The sequence below is a fragment of the Protopterus annectens genome, chromosome 7.part1, assembly GCF_019279795.1.
Source record: "Protopterus annectens isolate FY-2018-M chromosome 7.part1, PAN1.0, whole genome shotgun sequence".
NCBI classification, from domain to species: Eukaryota; Metazoa; Chordata; order Ceratodontiformes; family Protopteridae; genus Protopterus; species Protopterus annectens.
The window spans coordinates 146,002,280-146,022,873 of NC_056740.1; the positions used below are offsets into that span (position 1 = coordinate 146,002,280).

The window sequence follows — 20,594 nt, forward strand, 5'->3', positions numbered from 1 at the left end:
AAATTAAACACAGGGTTAGATGTATGATTGTATCACTTGTCTTTTTCTTCTTTTGAAACCCAAGTTGATCAGGTACTCCCAATAACATTTACTAACAGCCCACCATTTTTTTATTGTGAATTTACACTAAAACTTTGTTTTACTGCAGAAGTGTTATAGCATGATGATCAATGCACTAGCCCTGAATAAATCTGTTGTCAACTAGTTGGCCTTGGCAAAGCAAAGAAATTCATACCAAACACCAGTCCAAGTAAAAAAATTTTCTTCAGTAGTTGGTGTCATTCTAAAGGTATACAGTGTGTCTGCAGTGGATGACATGATCAACAGACCCACAGACCCCCGCCTGCTTTGCCTGATATGGCCTATACCTTTCACCATTTGTTTCTTGCGTAGTGAATAAAACATTTGCTACTCACCATGGTGCCTTTTATAGGCAGAGTTCACATGATGGATATCCTAACATGGAAACTGCAGTCTGAATAATATCAAGGTGGCACTCCTGAATGTCAGGAGCCTAAGCAACAAAATATCTGAATTTGGCATCTTCCTAACCATCCAGGACATGAGCATTTGTGAAATTACAGAAAGCTAGTTCTCGCGTAGTGATAGCACACTCTGTACTCCAGGGTGCAGTGCATGCCATGTGTTCAGATCCACTTGTAACTGCAGAGGAGTTTCTATATTTATTCATAATCCCATTGTTTCTCACCAGATTCATGCATGATACAAACCTGGAACTGGTTGAAGATGTAGTTGCACTCAGTAAAATTATTGGAAGGTCCATGTCAACTTAATGGCAAGCAATATATTGAAATACTGAATTCTGAATTTACAATGTTTAAATGTCAAAATGCTGAACTGTTAAAATGCTGACATCAAAGTACCTGCTCCCTTACATGTGCAGAGAGCCAGCCAGATGTGCTCCTGCCCCTTGCAAGAGTCATGTCACTGCTCATTTCAGACTTTCACTAAAAGGGGAAGTGATATCTGTTTGGCACAGTGTGCATATATAGCACATGTGTGCTATTAGTAGCTATTTTGAGTTCAGCATTGTGAAGCTTCAACATTTTGGGATTTTACATTCAATGTTGCAACTTTCAGTACACCACTATTCAAAAAGTTGTGACATATCCATTATAACCCCATCAATGACTGCTTTAAAACTTGAAGAATACCTTAACCAGTTAGAAAAGTTAGTCATCAAGTCAAATATTTTCTTCTGGATAATTTCAAGTATGCCCACAGTAACTGGCAAGCATATATTGCCAGTAACAAATATGACTACAGATCTCTTGACTTCATAAATGCCAATACACTTAACTACATTGTCACCTCATGCACCAGAGAAGTTAAACTTCTCAATCTCCTCCTCAAAAATGTTTCTCCTACTGGGCCACTGCTTGTTAAACATTCTCTAGCCAAATTTGTCTCTCTTGCTGTGACTGTCTCTCTGAAGTCCTGGTTTACAACTCCTTTTAAGCCCCATACATTCAGGAATTACTCCAAAATCAATTGCTTTCTATTTATTGATCATCTTGATAATCTTAAATACTGTGGTTCCCCAACAAACCTTCTACCTGAGGCTTCTGCCTTCTCTGAATTTTACTCCCTCTTCAAAAGATGTGTTTGAGGAATCCCTACCAGCCTGATGTAAGCATAAGGGCAAGTTTAAAACAAAACCCGTATAATGGAACTACCACATCAACAAACTGTATAAGGGGTGGGAGGATGACATAATGGTTAAGGTGTTTACCTTAAAGACACAAGGTGCAGGGTTTGATTCTCACATGGAGTAACTGGCTAGGCTTCAAATGGCCCAAAAGGGCAGTTAGCCTAGTACTAACCTATGAACCTATAAGAAATATATAAAGCTCTTGACTGTCACTAAAACATGCCCACTATCATTATAAAAGGTATTTAAAAATGGTAACATTAGGAATTACAAGGCCTACTATGAACTTAATATGGCAGCTAATTCAAAAGACTACTATAAGGCTGCTTTCTGCTATATTGAGAAGCTTAGGAAATAACTAACAGTTCTATACTGGTCTTATTTATAATTGTACCTCCTTCTCTAACCTAAAGGACATTGCTAATATTCTTGTGGACAATCTATTTTCCTACACCCCCCCCCAAAAAAAATGACTTTGGGACAAGTTCTGTTGATGATGATCAAAATTAGAAATGCCATTTCCATGGGCCCTGACAGTATCCCCAGATGTCTGCAGAGAAGTGCTACGTCCCATCTAGCAACCCCCCCCCCATTTCTTCTTCAAAAATAATCTTTCAAATAGCATTCAAATTCTCCAGCAAGAGCTTGACCAAGCAAATGTTTGATGTGTTAATCTTGGAATGGCTCTCAATGCCAAGGAATGCAGTACAATTTCTTTTGGTAAATTATTAATTATTTCTCTGTAGCATGTAGCTCATGTTCACCTAAATGTGAAGCAGTCATTAGGGACCTGGGTATCTCTGTTGACAATAGACACACTCATGATCCTTCATGGTTATCTCTTCAAGGTCCAACAAAATTAGTCTCTCTTTATTTCTTCCATATTATTCCACTGACTATATTGCCCCCTTTGCCACCTACAGCTGTCTACCTAAATCAGCTCAAGACCACAACATTTCCTCACTAAAAACATCATAGGTCTCAGTACCCCAGCTATTCTGATTAAAATCCTTGTTCCCTTTACCTAGTATCATATTAAGTCTTGAGGAGTGATCTCTGCTTAGTCTTCTGAGCTGTGAACATTACAGCAATCTTTCACTTCCTTCACCTAAACAAAAGCAGTAATGAAATGACTACCTGCTCTAGAGACCTATTTCTCATATTCTGCATTTGTGATATCAGCTGTCTTTCTGTATCAAATAGGGTACTTGACTAACAATCTTTAAAATCAGTCTGGATGATTGGATGAGTGATGCAAATTTCCATCTGGGACATTTGAGAAAAATCTACTTAATTGGGTACATTGTTAGCTTTCATTAGTACTGTGTAATATGACTCAACTTCTTCATCGTCTCCTTGACCATAAGCTGAATTAGAACTATGCACCTGTTTTGTTTATCTGTCTGATTTCTTCTGTATCACTTATTTGTAAGATGCCTCTCTGGCTTTTAGGTACAGTAAAACATTTGACTACAGACATACACATCACTTAATCTTTATAATCCTTCTACACTGTTTTTCTCATCCCAGCATATTAAGTGTGACAAGTTCATCCAAACATTTCTGGTGCAGTAGACTTCCAACTTGTAATCCAGAATGTCTCGGGGGTGGTGTCCACCTGTGCTGCAGATAACTCAAGTTCAGCTAGTGGCCCAGACATCAAAGGGTCATTTAGAATGGGAATGATGAGACATTCACCTTTTCTGGGGGGGTGGAAGAAGAAGAAGTATGATGGGATATACTCACCTGTAAGGTAATCAGGGCTGCTGGTGGGGCTACATCTTATGTGGAGGAAAGTAATGCCCCTTATCGTGCTTACGGCAAATGCTGCCTGTTATATGCATAGGTAATAAGCATAAAAGATTCAGAATGGACACTTTCTGCACCACCCCAGTGGGTTCTGTATTATATGTTAAGTACTTCGGCCCTACAGAAGCTTTATGAGACAGAGACCAGAAGGTCTGCATTGTGCTTCCATTTTCTCATGTACCACAGATTTAGCACTGTAAACTGGAGAGCGAAACATTTTACAGGTCTCTAGCAAATTCTCATACAGTGCTATTTTTTTTTATTTAATTTAATTTTTTTTTAAGATTTCATTAAGGTCAGCTGGGCAATACCGCTTTATTTTCAGTTTGATATGACAGCTTTGGTCTAACTAATGGTCTTGCTTAGGATCTCAAATAAAGCAAATAGAGATGTTAATAGAATCGTATCTAGTTTAGATGCAGTACCTTGCTCATGGTTCATCACCTTAACAATAAAGCTGCATTTTGTAAGTCATACTGTTCTGTAACATCCACTGTAACTCTAAAATATGTAGCAGAACTGCTACTTGATGAGTTAATCCTAAGAAGGCAGGACAGCTGGCTCATTGTTATAGGATTTTGTAGTTGGTTTATTTTAATGTTTTTATGCACATTCCTTACAGCTAACGGTAATGAATGCAGGCAGAAGATATCTGGGGCTGAACAACCTGAGTGGAAAGGTCTTTGTCACAGCTGGTCTCGGAGGGATGAGTGGTGCACAAGCCAAGGCCGCAGTTATCGCTGGTTGTATTGGAGTGATTGCTGAGGTAAGTCATTAACTTTATTAATCATGTGGTATTTATTGAAAAGAGACAATTCTGACAAAGAATTTTATAGGATACTGTAGATATAGCATAGGAAGAAATGCAGCTCTACTGTGAAACATACTGCTTTGACTGGGCTCGTGCATCTCAAGTGTACCTCATTTTGAGTCTTCAAACTCCGTGTCCTTCTCAGTACCACATCAAAAGGGTCTGTCACATATTCAGTGTTGAGAATTTGTTTTAATGGTTATCCATGGTAAATGATACCAGATCATAGGGTATCATCAACAGAACTTCTTATAAGTAAAAAAAAAAAAAAAAAAACTGATTTTAACCACCCTGTGAGCTTTCTAGTTGAAGCTGTTAGCAAGCTGTAAGAATGTATTTTCACATTTTACCCATTTCTTCTACATTATGAGTGGTGGTATTCTACATCTTGGAGATGGATGGTTGAGAGCTATGACTGGGTTTCTATGGCAAGGTAGTATTGAAATCTGACTGTACAGTAATCTCTCAATTAACTGGAACTCAAGCAAGCAGAACTCTTAAGCAACCAGAAAAAAACTGAAGACATGCAGTACAGTACAATATGAACAATTCAGTTTTTCATGTGTTGCACTTTTTCCTCCCGCAGAAACATACCTTACATTTTTGAGTTTTAGTTTTAAAAGGAAGATGCAAGTAAATTCCCTTTCTCCCCAGCCTGAGAACAAGTCAAACCAAACAAGTCAAATTGCTAAAATGTCAACACTCACTCCATATTCACTGTCAGTTTGCATCAGATTGCGCATTGTCTCTCCGATCTCTCTCACACACACACACACACACACACACACACACACACACACACACACTCTCTTCAGCTTTCATACATGCATTTCTCTTTCCGATCTCACTGATCTCTCACACACACACTCTTCAGCTTTCATACATCTCTCCGATCTCCCACACACATTCGCTTCTGCTTTCATACATGCATTCATTCACTCACTCTTTCTCTGTCCGATCTCTCACACACACACTCTTCAGCTTTCATGCATCCATACATCTCTCTTCTGTCATATAAAGTTGCTTCTGCTTTCATACATGCATTATCTGTCTCTCTTTCTATTCAATTCATTCAATTCCAATCCACTCAGAATGCCACTGAAAACTATTCACCATGCCACACTTTCTAGTGGAAATATAAGTTTAAAATATTATTCCAGCCAGGCTTTTAATTACTGTATTTCAATAATCAAATCAATATGCTGTTTATGGTATGGTATATTATAGTGTGCAGTATTTGTCAGCTCTATTTTTAATAGTATATTAACTCTCAAGTAACCAGAAACTGCACTTATCCGGCATCTACCAATCCCCATGGGTGCTGGTTAATGGAGAGCTACTGTATTGAGAACTAAGTGATGTATATTTTATCTCTCTCTCTCTCTTTCTCTCTCTCTCTATATATATATATATATATATATATAGATATATATATATATATATATATATATAGATATATATATTTAGATATAGATATATATATATATATATATATATATATATATATATACAGAGAGAGAGAGAGGTGATTAATATATCATTGTGCAATAAAGAATGTTTGATATAGGTAAATGAAGAGCAATGAATATTGTCTGAAAGATGCTTATTTTACTTTATAGTTTTAATACATTGCACAGACGTTTTTTTCCCACTTATTTTTAGTTATATTTGAGAAAGAGTGATACATCACTAATAAGTGTGTATAACTGAGATTTTTTTTATGTCAACAAGTTGAACATTTAGTGACCAGAATAAACCCCTTGCTATCTCTCTCTCTCACAGTCACGCCACTGATTACAATACTATGCAGGTTATAAGTTAGTGAGGGAATATATGAGGATGCTTGGTTCTCTGTAAAACATTTTAATCATTTTGAATGATCTGTATTTTTACTTCAGTCTTTTTATTTGATTATCCAGCATTCAGTCTATTGACCTAGAACCCCCTGGAGAACTCCTGTACTTGGTGCTTAAAGTTTACAAAAACTGTCATTGAAACTGATTTGCAAAATAGTAGATGAAACAAAGCACATGTCATTTCCTACCAATGAAGTTCTTTTGTCACATGTCCAAGTAATGCTCATCATAGTGATAATTAGCACGATAAAATAAACATTTCTACTAAACAAAATACTGACTTTCATGCATTAAATTAGTGCCTGAATTGTTGGCACACAATTTAGACCCCTGTTTATTTTTTTGCTTACCACAGTGATGAGCTGGCCTGGAAACTTTGCTGTGTAATTAGCAGTGCATTGAGCATGATGGGTACGGAGACAGACACTCTTTCCTTTTGATGTTTTAGTTGTGTGGGATATATGAAATTCAAGTGAAGCGAGCACCTGTCTCTTCCCCCTTACCTTGTAGTTTTGCTGTGTAATAAAATAATCCTCAAGTTACACACATGGAGATAAGAAGGCATGAAGAGTAAACAATTTGGGAATCACAAGATTTGTTTTCTTTAGGGTTTCATGTCCAATAAAATGTTGGTAAAATTTCACCACAGAAACCTGCAGGCAAAGCATGCAAGATAATTTTCTAGATTTGAGCCTTCTGTGGGGGTGCTAGAATCTTGTAGAAGTTAAAAATACGTTGTGGATTAGTTAAACAGTCATGCTGTGTATGTATTTTGCCTAGATTTAGTTAGTTTACATAAAACTTCATCTGTTTCTGGTTACTTCTTGATTATTACAGATGAGTAATATCTCCTTTTCATGGCTGGTTTTGGGACTTCAGAGGATAAAGGCCTGATTATGACTTGGACAACCTGAGTTTGATTAATGTCTTTTGTGCTGGAGGAACCAGACAAGAGGAGGATGTGAGGAAGTATCTAATTCCAGCTCAATAGTCCTGTGGGATGGAGGGAGTTTTATAAGCAGTTATAGTCAAGGCATGCTCCTAGGCCCTACAGGCAGCAATAATTGGGGCAAGCTCCTCGTCCCTACAGGCAGCCATAGTCAAGGAATGCTCCTAGGCCATATAGGCAGCAATAATCAGGACATGCTTGTAGGCCGTACAGACAGCCATAGTCAAGGCATGCTGGTAGGCCCTACAGGCAGCCATAGTCAAGGCATGCTCGTAGTCCCTACAGGCAGTCATAGCCAAGGCATGCTTGTAGTCACTGCAGGCAGCCGTAGTCAAGCCATGCACATATCCACCAATAGAAAGAGATAGGGCCATAGTACAAGCTCTCTTTTTGCTTCCTGGATGACAGTCTACCGTGGTTAGCGATATCCCTGCCTAGGAAAGGCGGGCCGTTTTGACTGTGGTTTTGCTGATGGGTTTGCATGTTCTGAGAGAAAAAGATTTAAAACAATCTCTTCTGAGAGCTAGAAGGTTGGAATTTATCTTCAGCATCTGGAACCTTCATAGCTACCTGAGCTGGTTATTTGCCTATCAATGACTGCATCTGTTTACCATACAGGGAGTGGCTGCTGTTCCCTTAGCTTAGCTCTGCCCATTCTCTGGCTGAGTAACAGCATCTTGAAATCTGTGCTTTAAACAATGCCTGGGTGTGCCATAGCCAAAACAGTCTTCTAATTCTTCCCAGTTCTGTCCTTATGCCATGAAATTCTGTGGCCGAATGGATGGGTATCCACAAATTCACCCTAGGTTTAGCAACCTTGTCCCTAATGGATAGAGGCAACTTGTAAATGTTTACTTATATTTGGGTTATTTGTACAGTGATGTATGAAACATTCATATGTAGCCAGCATTGCTAGGAGCTTTCTTTACATGTCACCTGTCTCTGTGCTTTACTTCCTGCATCACAGTCATGCTCACTGATCAGTTGTTTTCCTATGGAAATCTTCACTCGATCTTTAATATTAGATCAAAATATGATTGGGAGGTGATTGTCCTTTTTTGAATATCCAAAGTAATGCATGATGTTTTTTCCCTTATCACTATTGCAGTATTCTTTACAGCTGGGGATATCCTGCCGTGGAAAGCTGAACTTCTGTCCAGCATACCAAAGTCTTTACACCTTCCAGGTTCTACACATCATGCGTATGTCTTTCATCCAGGGCATAAAGTACATGTGTGATGTACAAGGGCCTAATGCTCAGAACTGCTTTATCTCCAGTCTGAACACTGCTATTGGATTCAGTATGCAAGATGTTCATCCCATTGGTTCAGCTCCCATGCTTTCTAAAGATAAGTGCCCACTGGGGTCTCTTCCTTCCTATTTTTTCTTCTTAGATTACCTTTTTATGTCATCCAGGAAGGGAAAATTGTGTGGAAAGCACATTCCCAATAAGGATAAATATGAGAAGTGTCATTTTTGTTTGGGGGCTACACAAGACCATATTCAGTGTGTGACCTGTCAGGCATTTGCCCCTAAAACTCTCATCTGACTGTTGTTCCTTTCCATTTACTTGGAGTATAACCATTTAATTTTTTTTGTTTAGTCTACCATGGCCTCTAAATCCACTCACCCTGACATTCAGCCACTGCTTAACCAAAAAGCTAAAAAGGAACACACTGTATCTGTTGCTCTCCTGCCTACTCAAGACATCTTAGTAGGGTTGGATGCAGAACCCAAGGAATGTCTATTGCAGGCATCAGCTCCTGCTGTTGTGACCCAGTTGGAGGCTGACATGGGTCTGCCTACCTGCATGCCCACTGAGGCTGTGCCTATGTCTGCTGCAGATGAGGAGGGGGGAACCCAAGTTGATAATGTCTGAGGAGACTAGGAAGGATTCCCCAAATACTTGTTGGGGGAGGATGTGCCTGTTAGCCTCTTTGAATCTAGTCAGGAGTCTGAACCACCTAGATTTATTAAAGAATGATATTCCTTTAAAAAAGAAGTAGAAGACCAGGCGTATCCCGTGACTAAGGATTCACACAAAGAATGGCAGGATTTTACTCAGGATTTTCAATGCCCTTATGGCTTTAAAGCCCTCTTATGGCTTGCCTGTACCTGCCTCTATTCCCTGGTCTTCTGCTCCTTCAAAATGTCATAGGGAATCTAATCCCTTGGAGGAACAGTTGGATTTAGACTCTGGTTAGGAGTCATTAGTGTACTCTTCCCAAATCTACTCTTCTCTTAACCTTGGGGTCTGAAGAGGAATTAACTTTCTGTTGATTTCCCTTTGGAGGAATTGTCCTTTAGAGGTACTGTGGTACATATGATGAACACTAAGTTGGACTGTTTCCAAGTTTCTGACACTCTAGAGGTACTATTAACTCTTAAAATTCATTCAGGCCTTCTGCAGTATTTCCAGTATAGGATGCTGTTTTGGACACTTTCTCTCTGGCTTCCCAAGCCCCTGATTCCCAGCCTCTTGCCCCTAAGAAGCCTGATATGTTTCATTGACTTCTCAAGCCCCTGAATCCCAGCCTCTTGTCCCTAAGAAGCCTGATAGGTTTCATAAAGTCCCTGAAGCTCAAAGGTTTGTGTATAGAAGGCCTTCATCCTAACCATACTGCAATTCCCCTGGCCACTGATACACCATCTAAGTTGTTGTCCTCCTCCTAAGCTTTGCCCTTTTGATAAGGGCAGTCATGATATATAGGTTCATAGGTAAATACTAGGCAAACTGCACTTGTGGTCCATTTTAAACCAGGACAATTTCCCTTACAAAGATGAGAATCAAACCTTGTACCTTGTGTCTACGAGGTAAAACACCTTAACCATGATCCCACCCTTCCCAACCCCTCATGCAAGGGCATGGAAAAAGGTGTATATGTCTGCCACCTTAGGTTTCAGGGCCATTAACTACCAGACCTATATGACTAGGTATATGCTGGCTCTTCTTGGTTAGCTTGGGTTCATTCTGACTGATGTGCATGATTCTGAGGTAAAGTCTTCTGACATGTCCATTTTGAGTTCTGCTTCTCAGGTGGGTCATCATTCTATTAAATACAGTTATGCTGCCGATGCCTTCTCTAAGGCAGCTGTATCAAGGTCTGTGATGAGGGAGTGTTCTTGGTTGTGCTTACAAGGCTCTACCTGAAGGCATCAAGGCTAAATTGCTGGATTCTCCCTTACTCAGCCAGAATGTCTTTGGCTCTGCAGCTGCTGAACTTTTAAGACCTGGCAGGATAAGGGTAAAGACATGCAGGATTTGAATCTGATATTCCTTTCTCCTGTCCTAAGTTTTAGAGAAATTACCCATCCATGTTTTCTTTTGTCTGTTGGCAGCCAAGGCAGCCTTCCAGAGGCAAGCAGTCTTCCAACAGAGTTTTCCTGATAAGCCTTCTCAGGGTTCTAAAGGCCAAAATTCTTCTGAAAAATCTGCTTCCTCTGACATTCAACTACTACTTACCCTTCAGCCAGATTCCTCTGTCCCTCAGGTTGACTCTGTTCCTGCTTGGCATTAGATAACCACAGACTCTTGGGTGATTTCCATTATCCAACATGATTATTTTATGGTGTGGAAGTTCTTCCCTCCATTCTCAGGCCTTCCACAGCCTCCTCTTTGCCAACTCCTTCATTTTGGTTCATGACCTTTTAGTACCGGGAGCCATCTGACCTGTCCCTCCTTCTCAGCAGGACACAGGTTTTTACTCCAGGATGTTTCTGGTTCCCCTGAAGGAGCGGCCTTGAAGGGCCATTCTGGATACCTCCTTTCTCCACACTTTCTAAAGGTTCCTTCTTCCAGGATGTTGTATCTACAGATGTTTTTACTACTACTGCCTCCCCAAACTTTTCTGGTTTCACTGGAGTTGAAGGATGCTTACCTCTGCATTCTTTTGCCCTCTCTTCAGGAAGTTTTTGTTTCTTTATTCCTCACATTATCAGGTCTGTGCTTTGCTTTCTACATCTCTGAGGGTCTTTACCAAATGTATAGTCCAGTGATAGCCTTTTGCAGACTTCAGGGAGTTCAGGTATTCCCTTATCTGGATGACTTATTGCTTCAGACCCCTCTCAGCAGCTCCTGCTTCAGGATGTCCAATTCATTATGCTTTTCTGCAGTGGGGGTTTTACCCTAAATCTCAGTCTGTACTGGCTCCTTCTCAGGACCAAGTGTTTCTTGGATGCAGGATCCAAACCATACCAGTGATAGATTTCTTCCTTCCTCCCAGGGTCCTTTCTTCAATTGCCTATTTTCAGTTTCTTCTCCCTTTTCTTGTCCTTACTATAAGGGAATTTCTTCATGTTCTGGGTTTCATAGCTTCCACTACTCTCATTGTTCCCTTTGCCAGACTTTATAAATTTTCAGTGGTATTTCAAGTCTGGTTGGCTTCAGCACTGCCATCCTCTGGATTTTCCTGTTCTTCTCTTGCCTTGTCTCCAGCTTAAGTTCCACTGGTGGATTCACCAGATCTCCCCAAATCCAGGTCCGTCTTTTTAGGTTCCTCTTCTCATTCAGGGTCTGTACACAGATGCTTCTCATCAGGTTTGGGAGACCCTGTCAACAACCTCAGGGACCAGGGACATTGGTGTCTTCAAAAACTGGCAGACAGCATCAGCATCGAGGAGATGATACTTTCGCTTCAGTCATGTGGGACATCAACAAGCAAGGAGGCACAATAACCTTCTTTGCAGGCTGGCTGTTCAGGCTTGGGATTTTGCAGTCTGCCATCATTTACTACTTCAGGCAGTTTAAAATCCCTTAGAGTACAGTCTTGTGGCAGACACATTGAGTAGGTCTTCTTGAAAGGATGCTTCACATGGACATTGTACATCAGTAGGGTACTCCTCAGGTAGATTTTTTTGCCTCCCCTCTGAACAGACAACTCTCCCATTTCTGTTCCAGACTGCCAAGTCTTCTGATTTGGAGAGTAGACATCATGTCTTTATCTTGGAAAAGGATGTTTCTGTATGCCTCTCTTCCTCTGCTACCAGAAGTCCTGCCTAGGATCATGTAAGACAGGCCAGATATCTAGCTGGTGACTCCCTTTTTGCCTAGACAGCACTGGTTCCCCCTTCTAATTCATATGGCCAGGGCAATCTTCACAAGTTATCTCACAGGATGGATACTGTCACACAGGATAAGGTATCTCTCATTCCCCCTCACTTGCCTACTCTTCAGTTGACACTCTGATTGGGTTTTGATTCCTTTTATACACCGATTTTCTGAGGACATGCTTTTGGTTTTGCAGGAGGCAAGAAAACCCACTACTTAAAAAACCTATGTAGCTAAATGGAAGAGATTTTTGTTGTCTCAAACATGACCTGGATCCTTTTTCTGTGAGTATTCCTATGGTGTTTTCTTATTTGTGCAAGTTGCTCACTTCTGGTCTGGCACGTTCATCAGTTTAAGCTAATTTGTCAGCCATTTCTGCTTGTCTAACTTTGAATCCATTCCTTGCTACTTGTTTTGAAGTTGAACAATTTTTGAAAGTTGTCCTTCATATTAGGCCCAGAAGAAAGTTTATTCCTCCTCCTTGGGACCTTAATTTTATTCTTGAAAAATTAACCCCATCTTCCTTTGAGCTTGCAATTTCCTCTTCCTTGCTGCACTGTACTTTGACAACTGTATTGTTGGTGGCTCTTAATTCTGCCAAGAGAGCCTCTGAACTTCAGGCAGGCACTCATGGCAGTTCTTCCTTTTGTTTTTTTTTCACAAGGACAGGGTGTTTCTTTATACCAATCCTTCCTTTATGCTCAAGGTAGTTAGTGATTTGCCCTTGAATCAAACAATTCATCTCCCTCGCCACAGAATGTTAGTGAGAGATTCTTCACACCCTGGATTTACATAGACATCTCAAGTATTACCAAGATAAGACCAAGGATATCAGGAACTCTGAGCAACTATTTGTTTCCTTTCATGCCATCAAATTGGGTTTGGCAGTGTTGAAGCAAACCATCTCCTCCCAGATCTCAAAGGCCATTTCTTTTTGATATTCCTTTCATGGCAAGCAACTTTCTTCTGTTTGTGCTCATTCTACTCGAGCAGTTGCCTCTTCTGGTGCTGGATATTAGATCCCTTGAAGCTGCTACTTAGCCTTCTGTTACATACCTTTACTAAACGTTACACATTGGCTGTCATTTCTCTAGCCAGGACCATCCATCATGTGTTCTTGGAGAGCTTCTCTGTGGCTTCTTCTTCCCATCCATTCCAATAGCTTTTGTACTCTATCAGTTGTAAAGAATACTGCAACAGGGATAAGGAAGGACATGGTATAGTTGTATAAGATCTTACCATAACAGTAGATGCCTTACTTCTTACTGTTGCAGTATTCTGCCCCCCTTCCCCCTGTTATTCTCTGTTGCCTTCTTTGTGCTTGAGAGGAGTTCTTTCTTTCTTTTTTTCCTTGCTTCCTGGTTGTACTTGTTTGTTTGTTTGTTTATTTATTTTACATTTGTTTACCGGGCTAGTCTAACTGGATATATTTCCATTTTCAGTAGAGGCCATGGGAGAAGAGCTCCAATAGTAGCACAAAAAATTAAAATTAAAAAAATATATATATTTTATCACACAATAAAAGAAAGGATGTTTTTGCTTTTCCTCTTGGGGTTGCTCTGGTACTTCTAGGGCAGTTAGGTTCTGAGGATTAGGCACTCGTACATCAAATACGTACCTTATGCCTTGGATGTGGGATATACATCTGATGCACATGTCTGAAAGGTGTAATGGCTCTGGTATGCTGGCCAGATATTTGTCTATCCTCAGGAGGACATCCCAGTTGTCCTACTTATTGCTGCAGTATTCACTGTTATGGTAAGATCTTACAACACTTAACAAACCTAGCTTTATTTAAAAAATGGATGCTATAGAATTGGAGAAAATGACAAAATAATGCAAGTCAGTGAAAGTTATTCATCGCAGAAAGCATCAAAGAACATGAAGTCTTTCAGATCTAACCCTATTTTTCAGAAGGGTAATAATATTAAAATGATTTCCAAGCACAGGGATATGCAGCCATTAACAAGAATACCAAAAATCCTAGACCCATGGCATAAAAAGATGAAGCCCTTGGCTTTATCCCTGATGATCGATATTTGATTTGTGCCTTGGCAATTGGAGGATCCTGATGGGGAGTGAGGACTGACTGACCAATGCCAGCTTTCTTTACTCAAGAGGTGGGTGTGGATGTGAGTTTATGCTTCTGATTGTGGCCCTCTCAAGTGGAGACTGGTGGGTGATAACACAGCTGAGGGCAGGCTACCAAATGATTGTCAGTGGCAGGAAGGGTGAAGCTGATGCCTCATACAGTGATGTATATGACACTATATTCACCTCAGTTGAGATTCACTTTACCTAGCATAACAAAAATCCTCTTCCCAGCCATGCACATGATGTTTTTCCTGACTTTCACCCTTCAAGGGATAGAAACCTTACCATGATGCATTGGTGAGGGTTTTTCTCTCCATCTAGAGGGAGGGTCCACACTGTCATGTTCCCATAAGAAAGAAACCATGAAAGATAATCAGCCCTAGAGGTATGTGTCCATAAAATTCACCTTTTTGACCATGGTGCTTCAAAGTAATAAGATAGTGGCAATCTTGTACATACGTACATCGGTATCCCTTGGAAATGCACTCGATTCAAAGATCTCAATGATGAAGGAACCTCTAGTACCTAACCAAGCCAAATGTACCATGATTACATCTAATGCAACCTCTGTCTTAATGTTGTCTTCCATGATTGCAAAATCTTTGCAAAGAGGGGCGGTTATTTTCAGCAATGACTAAGTAGGTGTCTGTCAGCATCTTTGTGTCTTCATTCGGCTGATATCAGTGTAGTCACAAAACGCAGTGACATGAGCTTTTGTAGGAACTTGTGAATGTTCAGGTAGAACAAAAGAAGAAAAGGAAGGCAGTTCCCTCACTGATTCACCTAATGTAGATAAAAAATGTATGATAAAAATGCATTTTCCTTCTCGGGATTCTGATAAAAAAAAATGCACTCTGTCTTCATGGTTTCCACAGAGAATATTTCTTTTATAGACTCCTTTAATTTTATAGGAGAATTTTTCAGCTTTATAGATTAGATCTGTGCACAGAAGGATAAGGTCATAAATGTGACCTGGATAATTTGGGTTGATTGTCACTTCCTGTAGTTAATTACTTGAGCAAGGGAGGGTAGGGCAACTTGGTCTGTTGTAAGGCTGACATCTAGCAGAGGTAAGCTGACTCAACAAGTGCAACATAAAAGCTGCGAATATGCCCACCAAGCTGTATGCAAGTGATGTAGCAGGCATTGGTCAGGAGTAGATACAAACATGTCAGTATGTGCCTGTATAGCGAGACTTTGTTTATTCAGGCTTCCACAGGAGATGGATATGGATAATAGTAGGTCTTTGTAAAGTGCAGTCAATCTGTTTTAGTACTGACCTTCTGGTAATACTCACGTGTGAAACAGTCTTAGGCTGTTGAAAGAGTGATTTCTATGATCAGTGAATTATCTTGACAGAATTCTACTAGGCCATGCCATGCTTTATTCCATACTCCAAGGCCAAATGTACTCATTATTCCAGTTGTACCTTGACTACTAATTTTAACTTTCCAATCTCCTATGATGAATATAACTTTTTTTATTCTTTCTAAAAGTTGATGCAGATCCTCAAAACAGGTCAGTTTCCTTCTCTTCTGCACTCAAGGGCCAGGATCCACCACATTATGCATGCACACAGGTCAATAGACCACAATTATCAAAATGACTCAGTCATAGTCCATGTTGGAGTAAATGACCTGAGATGTACCTGCCTAGACTATATGAAGAGCGACATCATGGAGCTCTCAGAATATGTGTCGCTGGCTGGTATGAGCCTAGCAATGAGCAGCATTTTACCTTCTCCAAGGATGATGCCACAATAAGAACAAGATGATTGATTTCATTAATTTACTTAGTTTCTGGTGTCATTCTAAGGGGGTGCAATATTTGTCAGCATGGAAGGAGATTGTCAACAGACCATGCTGCTTTGCTAGGGATGGTCTGTACTTGTCCCCTCAAGGCTTTTGAATATTAGCTAAAACATTGTCTTCCTCCATAGTGCCTTTTTTAGACAATAAAAGTACTTCTGACATAGAAAATCAAAACCAAGAAAATCTAAAAGTATTACTGCTCAATACTAGGGGCTAAACAAAAAACTCCACTCCCTAGAAGCTCTCTTTACCCTAGAGAATGCTGATGTCTGTGTGGTCATTGAGACATGGTCTAAAGCTGAGGAGAGCACACCAACAGTGCAAGGTTATAATGCCTTCCACACATTTAGGTCAGCTACTTCACAGGCAGGGACTAAAGGTGGAGGTGTCTCTGTTTACATCAAAAATAAACATACTTCAAGGCTGGTCATACAGGACAGTGCACTTGAGCGGCTCCATGTTCAAATCGCCATAGGCAAAATCCAATACCACTTCCTTGCAAGCTATTGGTCTCCCTCTATGACCCAGGAAACCCATACTATGTATTTAGAAACACTAACCATCCAACCAAATGCCATATTCATGGGTGACTTTAATTACCCCACTATTAACTGGGAATCCTATATGACACCAAACTTACATGCACAGAGATTCCTGGATTTTGTAAACACAAACTCCCTAGACCACAAAGACAATAGACCAACAAGGGGTGCAACTGTACTGGATCTGGTCCTCACTAACATGGGAGAGTGCTGCACACCCCCTACTGTAATGCCTTCCCTTGTAAGGTCAGACCACAAAATGGTCTCCTTTAAAGTAAAAATAAAACCTGGACCCCTAGCTAAACCTGGAATATTCAAGAACTATTCTAATGCTAACCTCTTGCTATTAAATGGGAACCTGGCAACATTTCAAGCCCCCATAAATCCCGAGAACACTGCTGCCTATGCAGAACTGTTCACAGAAAACCTGTACAAGCTTGTTAATAGCTGCATAGGGACAGCTGTACCAACCAGGAAGAAGTACAGCATTAACTAAAAAAAAAGCCATCCTGGTGGAATCACAAAATCAATAGGCTTTATAACAGGAGAAAGAAAATCATGGCAAAAACTAGGTGTGCAGCACCCAGCACGATAAAAGCATTGTGCAGTCATAAAGCTAAAACAACTCAGAGGGCAAATGAAGTCTACCAGGCCAAAGACAATCTCAAAGCATTTTTTAGCTATGTCTGCAACCTCAAAGGCAATGCACAATTTTGTGTGCATAGGTCATTGTAAATGGAGCAACCTATACTGAGCCAGAAGATGTAGCAAACCTCCTGGCTGATAGATTCAGCTCCAACTTTACCCCTGTCTCCCCCTCAACCTTCCCTCATTGAATAGAACTCCCCCTACTATCAGTAGAGAATAGGTCCTTAACCAAGACCAAGAACACTGCATCAGTGGGTCCAGACAATATCCCAGGATGCCTTTTAAACATCATGAAACATTACCTATCAGGGCCTCTGGAATTACTATTGAACTGTAACCTGAAAACAGGCTCCATGCCTCATGAATGGAGAAAGGCAACAGTCATACTTCTGGACAAAGGTGGGCCATCTACAGAACCTAGAAACTACAGACCCATAAGTCTCACTAGCCTTGTATGTAAAGCCAGGGAAAGAATTATCATGGAGATGATCAACAGAGATATAGTAAACCTCCAGGCACTGGACCCAACCCAGTCTGGTTTTGTCAAGGGAAGGTCATGTCTACTCAGCCTGGTATACTTCTTTGAGAAGTCATCAAAGCAATGGATGAGGACAAAATTGTTCACACTGCCTACCTTGACCTGGCCAAGGTGTTTGAAACAATACCTCACTCAGGCATTGTTGACAAACTCAAGAGGTTAGGTACAAACTTGTTTGTCACTCGGTAGATAGCCATCTGGCTCACAGGACCCAGGAAATTAGAAATGGGGAGCCCACCTCTACAAAGAGGCCAGTCACAAGTGGAGTCCCTCAGAGATCAGTCCTTGAACTGTTCCTTTTTGGCATTTACTTCTTAGAAGTCAAGGGCAATGTCAGTAGTCTGGGGCTGACTAAATTTGCAGATGATTGCAAATTAGGAGCTGACATTGAATCTCACACTGACACAAATGTTCTCCAGGAGGGACTGATGCAGACAAACAACTGGTGTCAGAGCCATGGACTAAAACTGAATGCCAAGAAATGCATAATAGTATTTTTTGGGGAGTCATCCATCCCTGGTAACTTATCATATTGACAACACACCTCTTAGAGTTGACCCAGTAGTCAGGGACTTAGGGACGCACATAGATAGCATTCTATGTTGCGCAGCTTATAAACAAAAGTATGGCATCTAAGTGCAAGAAAGTCATTGTTCCACTGTATTTGGCATTCATCAGACCTATCATTGAGTACAATGCTTTCTTTGGTATGTACTTAACCAGGCATATCCAACAATTGGAACATCCACAGAGGTTCCTCACTGAAAGAATACAGGGCATAAGTAAAATGTCCTATGCAGACTGCCTCAGTGTCCTGTCCCTGCATTCTGTCTCCTATAGCCTTTTGAGGGGAGATCTATGCCTGGCATACATGGCATTGTTAGACCCCACTCTGATGGACCTCCTGCATATCCACAAAACAAACAGCACCAGCTTTATCTGTTCTAAAGACTTAAACATTGCTTGTGATATAAATAGGACCTGCTGGAGAGATAAGTATTTATCCCAGAGACAACCCTGTCTATGGAACAGGCTCCCCATCCATGTGAAGCAGAGTTCCTCCCTAGCCCAATTCAAGTGCAACTTGGACAATTGGATGAGAAACCAGAATTTCATCCCTGGTTTGGCAACTATGTCGCTAATGGACATAGGTAACCTGTAAATGGTTCATCTCCCAGGCCCATGCTTACACTTAAATGTATCAGAACTTGTCAGAGATTTGGGATACATGGCTAGGCTTAAAAAGGCCCTTGTGGTTGTTAGCCTAGTAAACACTTATGAACTTGTAGTTGGAAAATAAACCCCTAGCACTTTAGTGTGGAATGGCTCACTTTGTACTCTAACTTAAGATCATTCTATCATTTGGCGGGCTGTTATCATTTGATACCCTTTTATTAACCATGAGGGGTAATTCAGTTCTTCTGCAAGATTCTTGTCCACAGTAAACTATCCAATTAAATGAGGTAAAACAACCCACTTCATTCCATTTTAATTCACTAATTCACAAAATGTCAGTATATATTCTTGTCATCTCAGCCTTAATCAATTCAAGCCTACCTTTGTTTATAGTTCTTGCATCCCAAGTTTCATTTGTGTATTGTTTTACAGTATCTGTCTTTCCTTTTATCTCTCAGCATCTCAGCTGATGGACATCCATTTGGTTTAATTTATATCTTGAAGTTCAGCATTACCTTGTTTTTGTCTTTTGCTCTAGTATGTCTGACATGTTCAGATATGACGGTCTCAATTTCTGGTGTCATTTCAATAAGTATTAGGTTGCTTTTGTCCATAGGTTTTCTTGGCAAAATGGACTGTCTTGCCTTTACCTTCCACAGTGCTCCATTTTCATGTGATCTCTGTCATGACCTGCACATCTACCCTACACAAGTCCCTTCATCACTGCAAGGTAATGGTCAAGTAAGGAAAGCACTAAAGGCAAACGCTCTCAACAGCCTGAGAGAGAGTTTTACACACTGCTGTCACCAGATGACCAGTTCCAGAGTCAGGCTGACTATATATGCTTTATAGTCAAAGATGGAAGAGTTCTATACAGTAAGCAAAACAAGACCTGGAGATGAAAGTCTGAGTTAAGAAAAGTAAGAAGAGCATCTAGGCCAGTGAGATACAAGCTCAATAGTATTCTGAGTGCATATGTAGTGGAGCTGCAGAATATATTTAAGGGATTTGACCTGGTGTATATAACACCTGAAGAACTATGGACAGAAGTTTGTGATATTGTTGAGGAGGTGGCATCAGAAAATATTCCAAATAGAAAAAAGAATGGCTGTCTGTGGGGGCTTTAGAAGTAGCCAAGGAAAGGAAGGGAGCACACTGCAACAGAACTACCACAGAAGACCACAAAGTCTACTCTTCAATTTTTCCCTTGGAACTAGACAAACTTTCAACTTAAGCACTCAAACTATCCCCTTCTCATCCCGGCACTTGCTCAAAACTCTTAGCAAGCACTAATAAACCTTTGCACTAGACCTCCCTTTACTGTAGAGAAGGACAAGGCTTTCTATTCAACCTTACCAGCCAATCAGTAAAACAGTTCACTGTACCTATCCAGGAATGTCCAAAGGGCAGTTTCAGGTGTGCTCTCTGGTCCAACTGGTGAATCTGGGCATTGTGAGGCAATGTTACAATTGCCTCATGTACACAGACAGCCCTCTCCTCCTTCCACCAAACACTAATACATGCGAGAGATGCAATTATACAGCCAAACTGGAGGCTAAGCTCTCTCAACCCAAGACTGGACCAGGCAGTCAAGAGGAGAAGGGAATTACTTGCATCACACCACCAGTCTCACATAGACCT

At 40.6% G+C, this 20,594-nt stretch overlaps 1 protein-coding gene across 1 annotated transcript in view; it reads left to right on the plus strand.

Annotated features, from left to right (window-relative positions):
* The window catches only part of UROC1 (urocanate hydratase 1), a 1,269,467-nt gene that overhangs the window by 535,300 nt on the left and 713,573 nt on the right, over positions 1-20,594 (plus strand). The window contains exon 9 of the mRNA XM_044078604.1: positions 4,104-4,247. Within this exon, the coding sequence (XP_043934539.1) occupies positions 4,104-4,247 (144 nt within the window). The remainder of the gene's footprint in view (positions 1-4,103; positions 4,248-20,594) is intronic.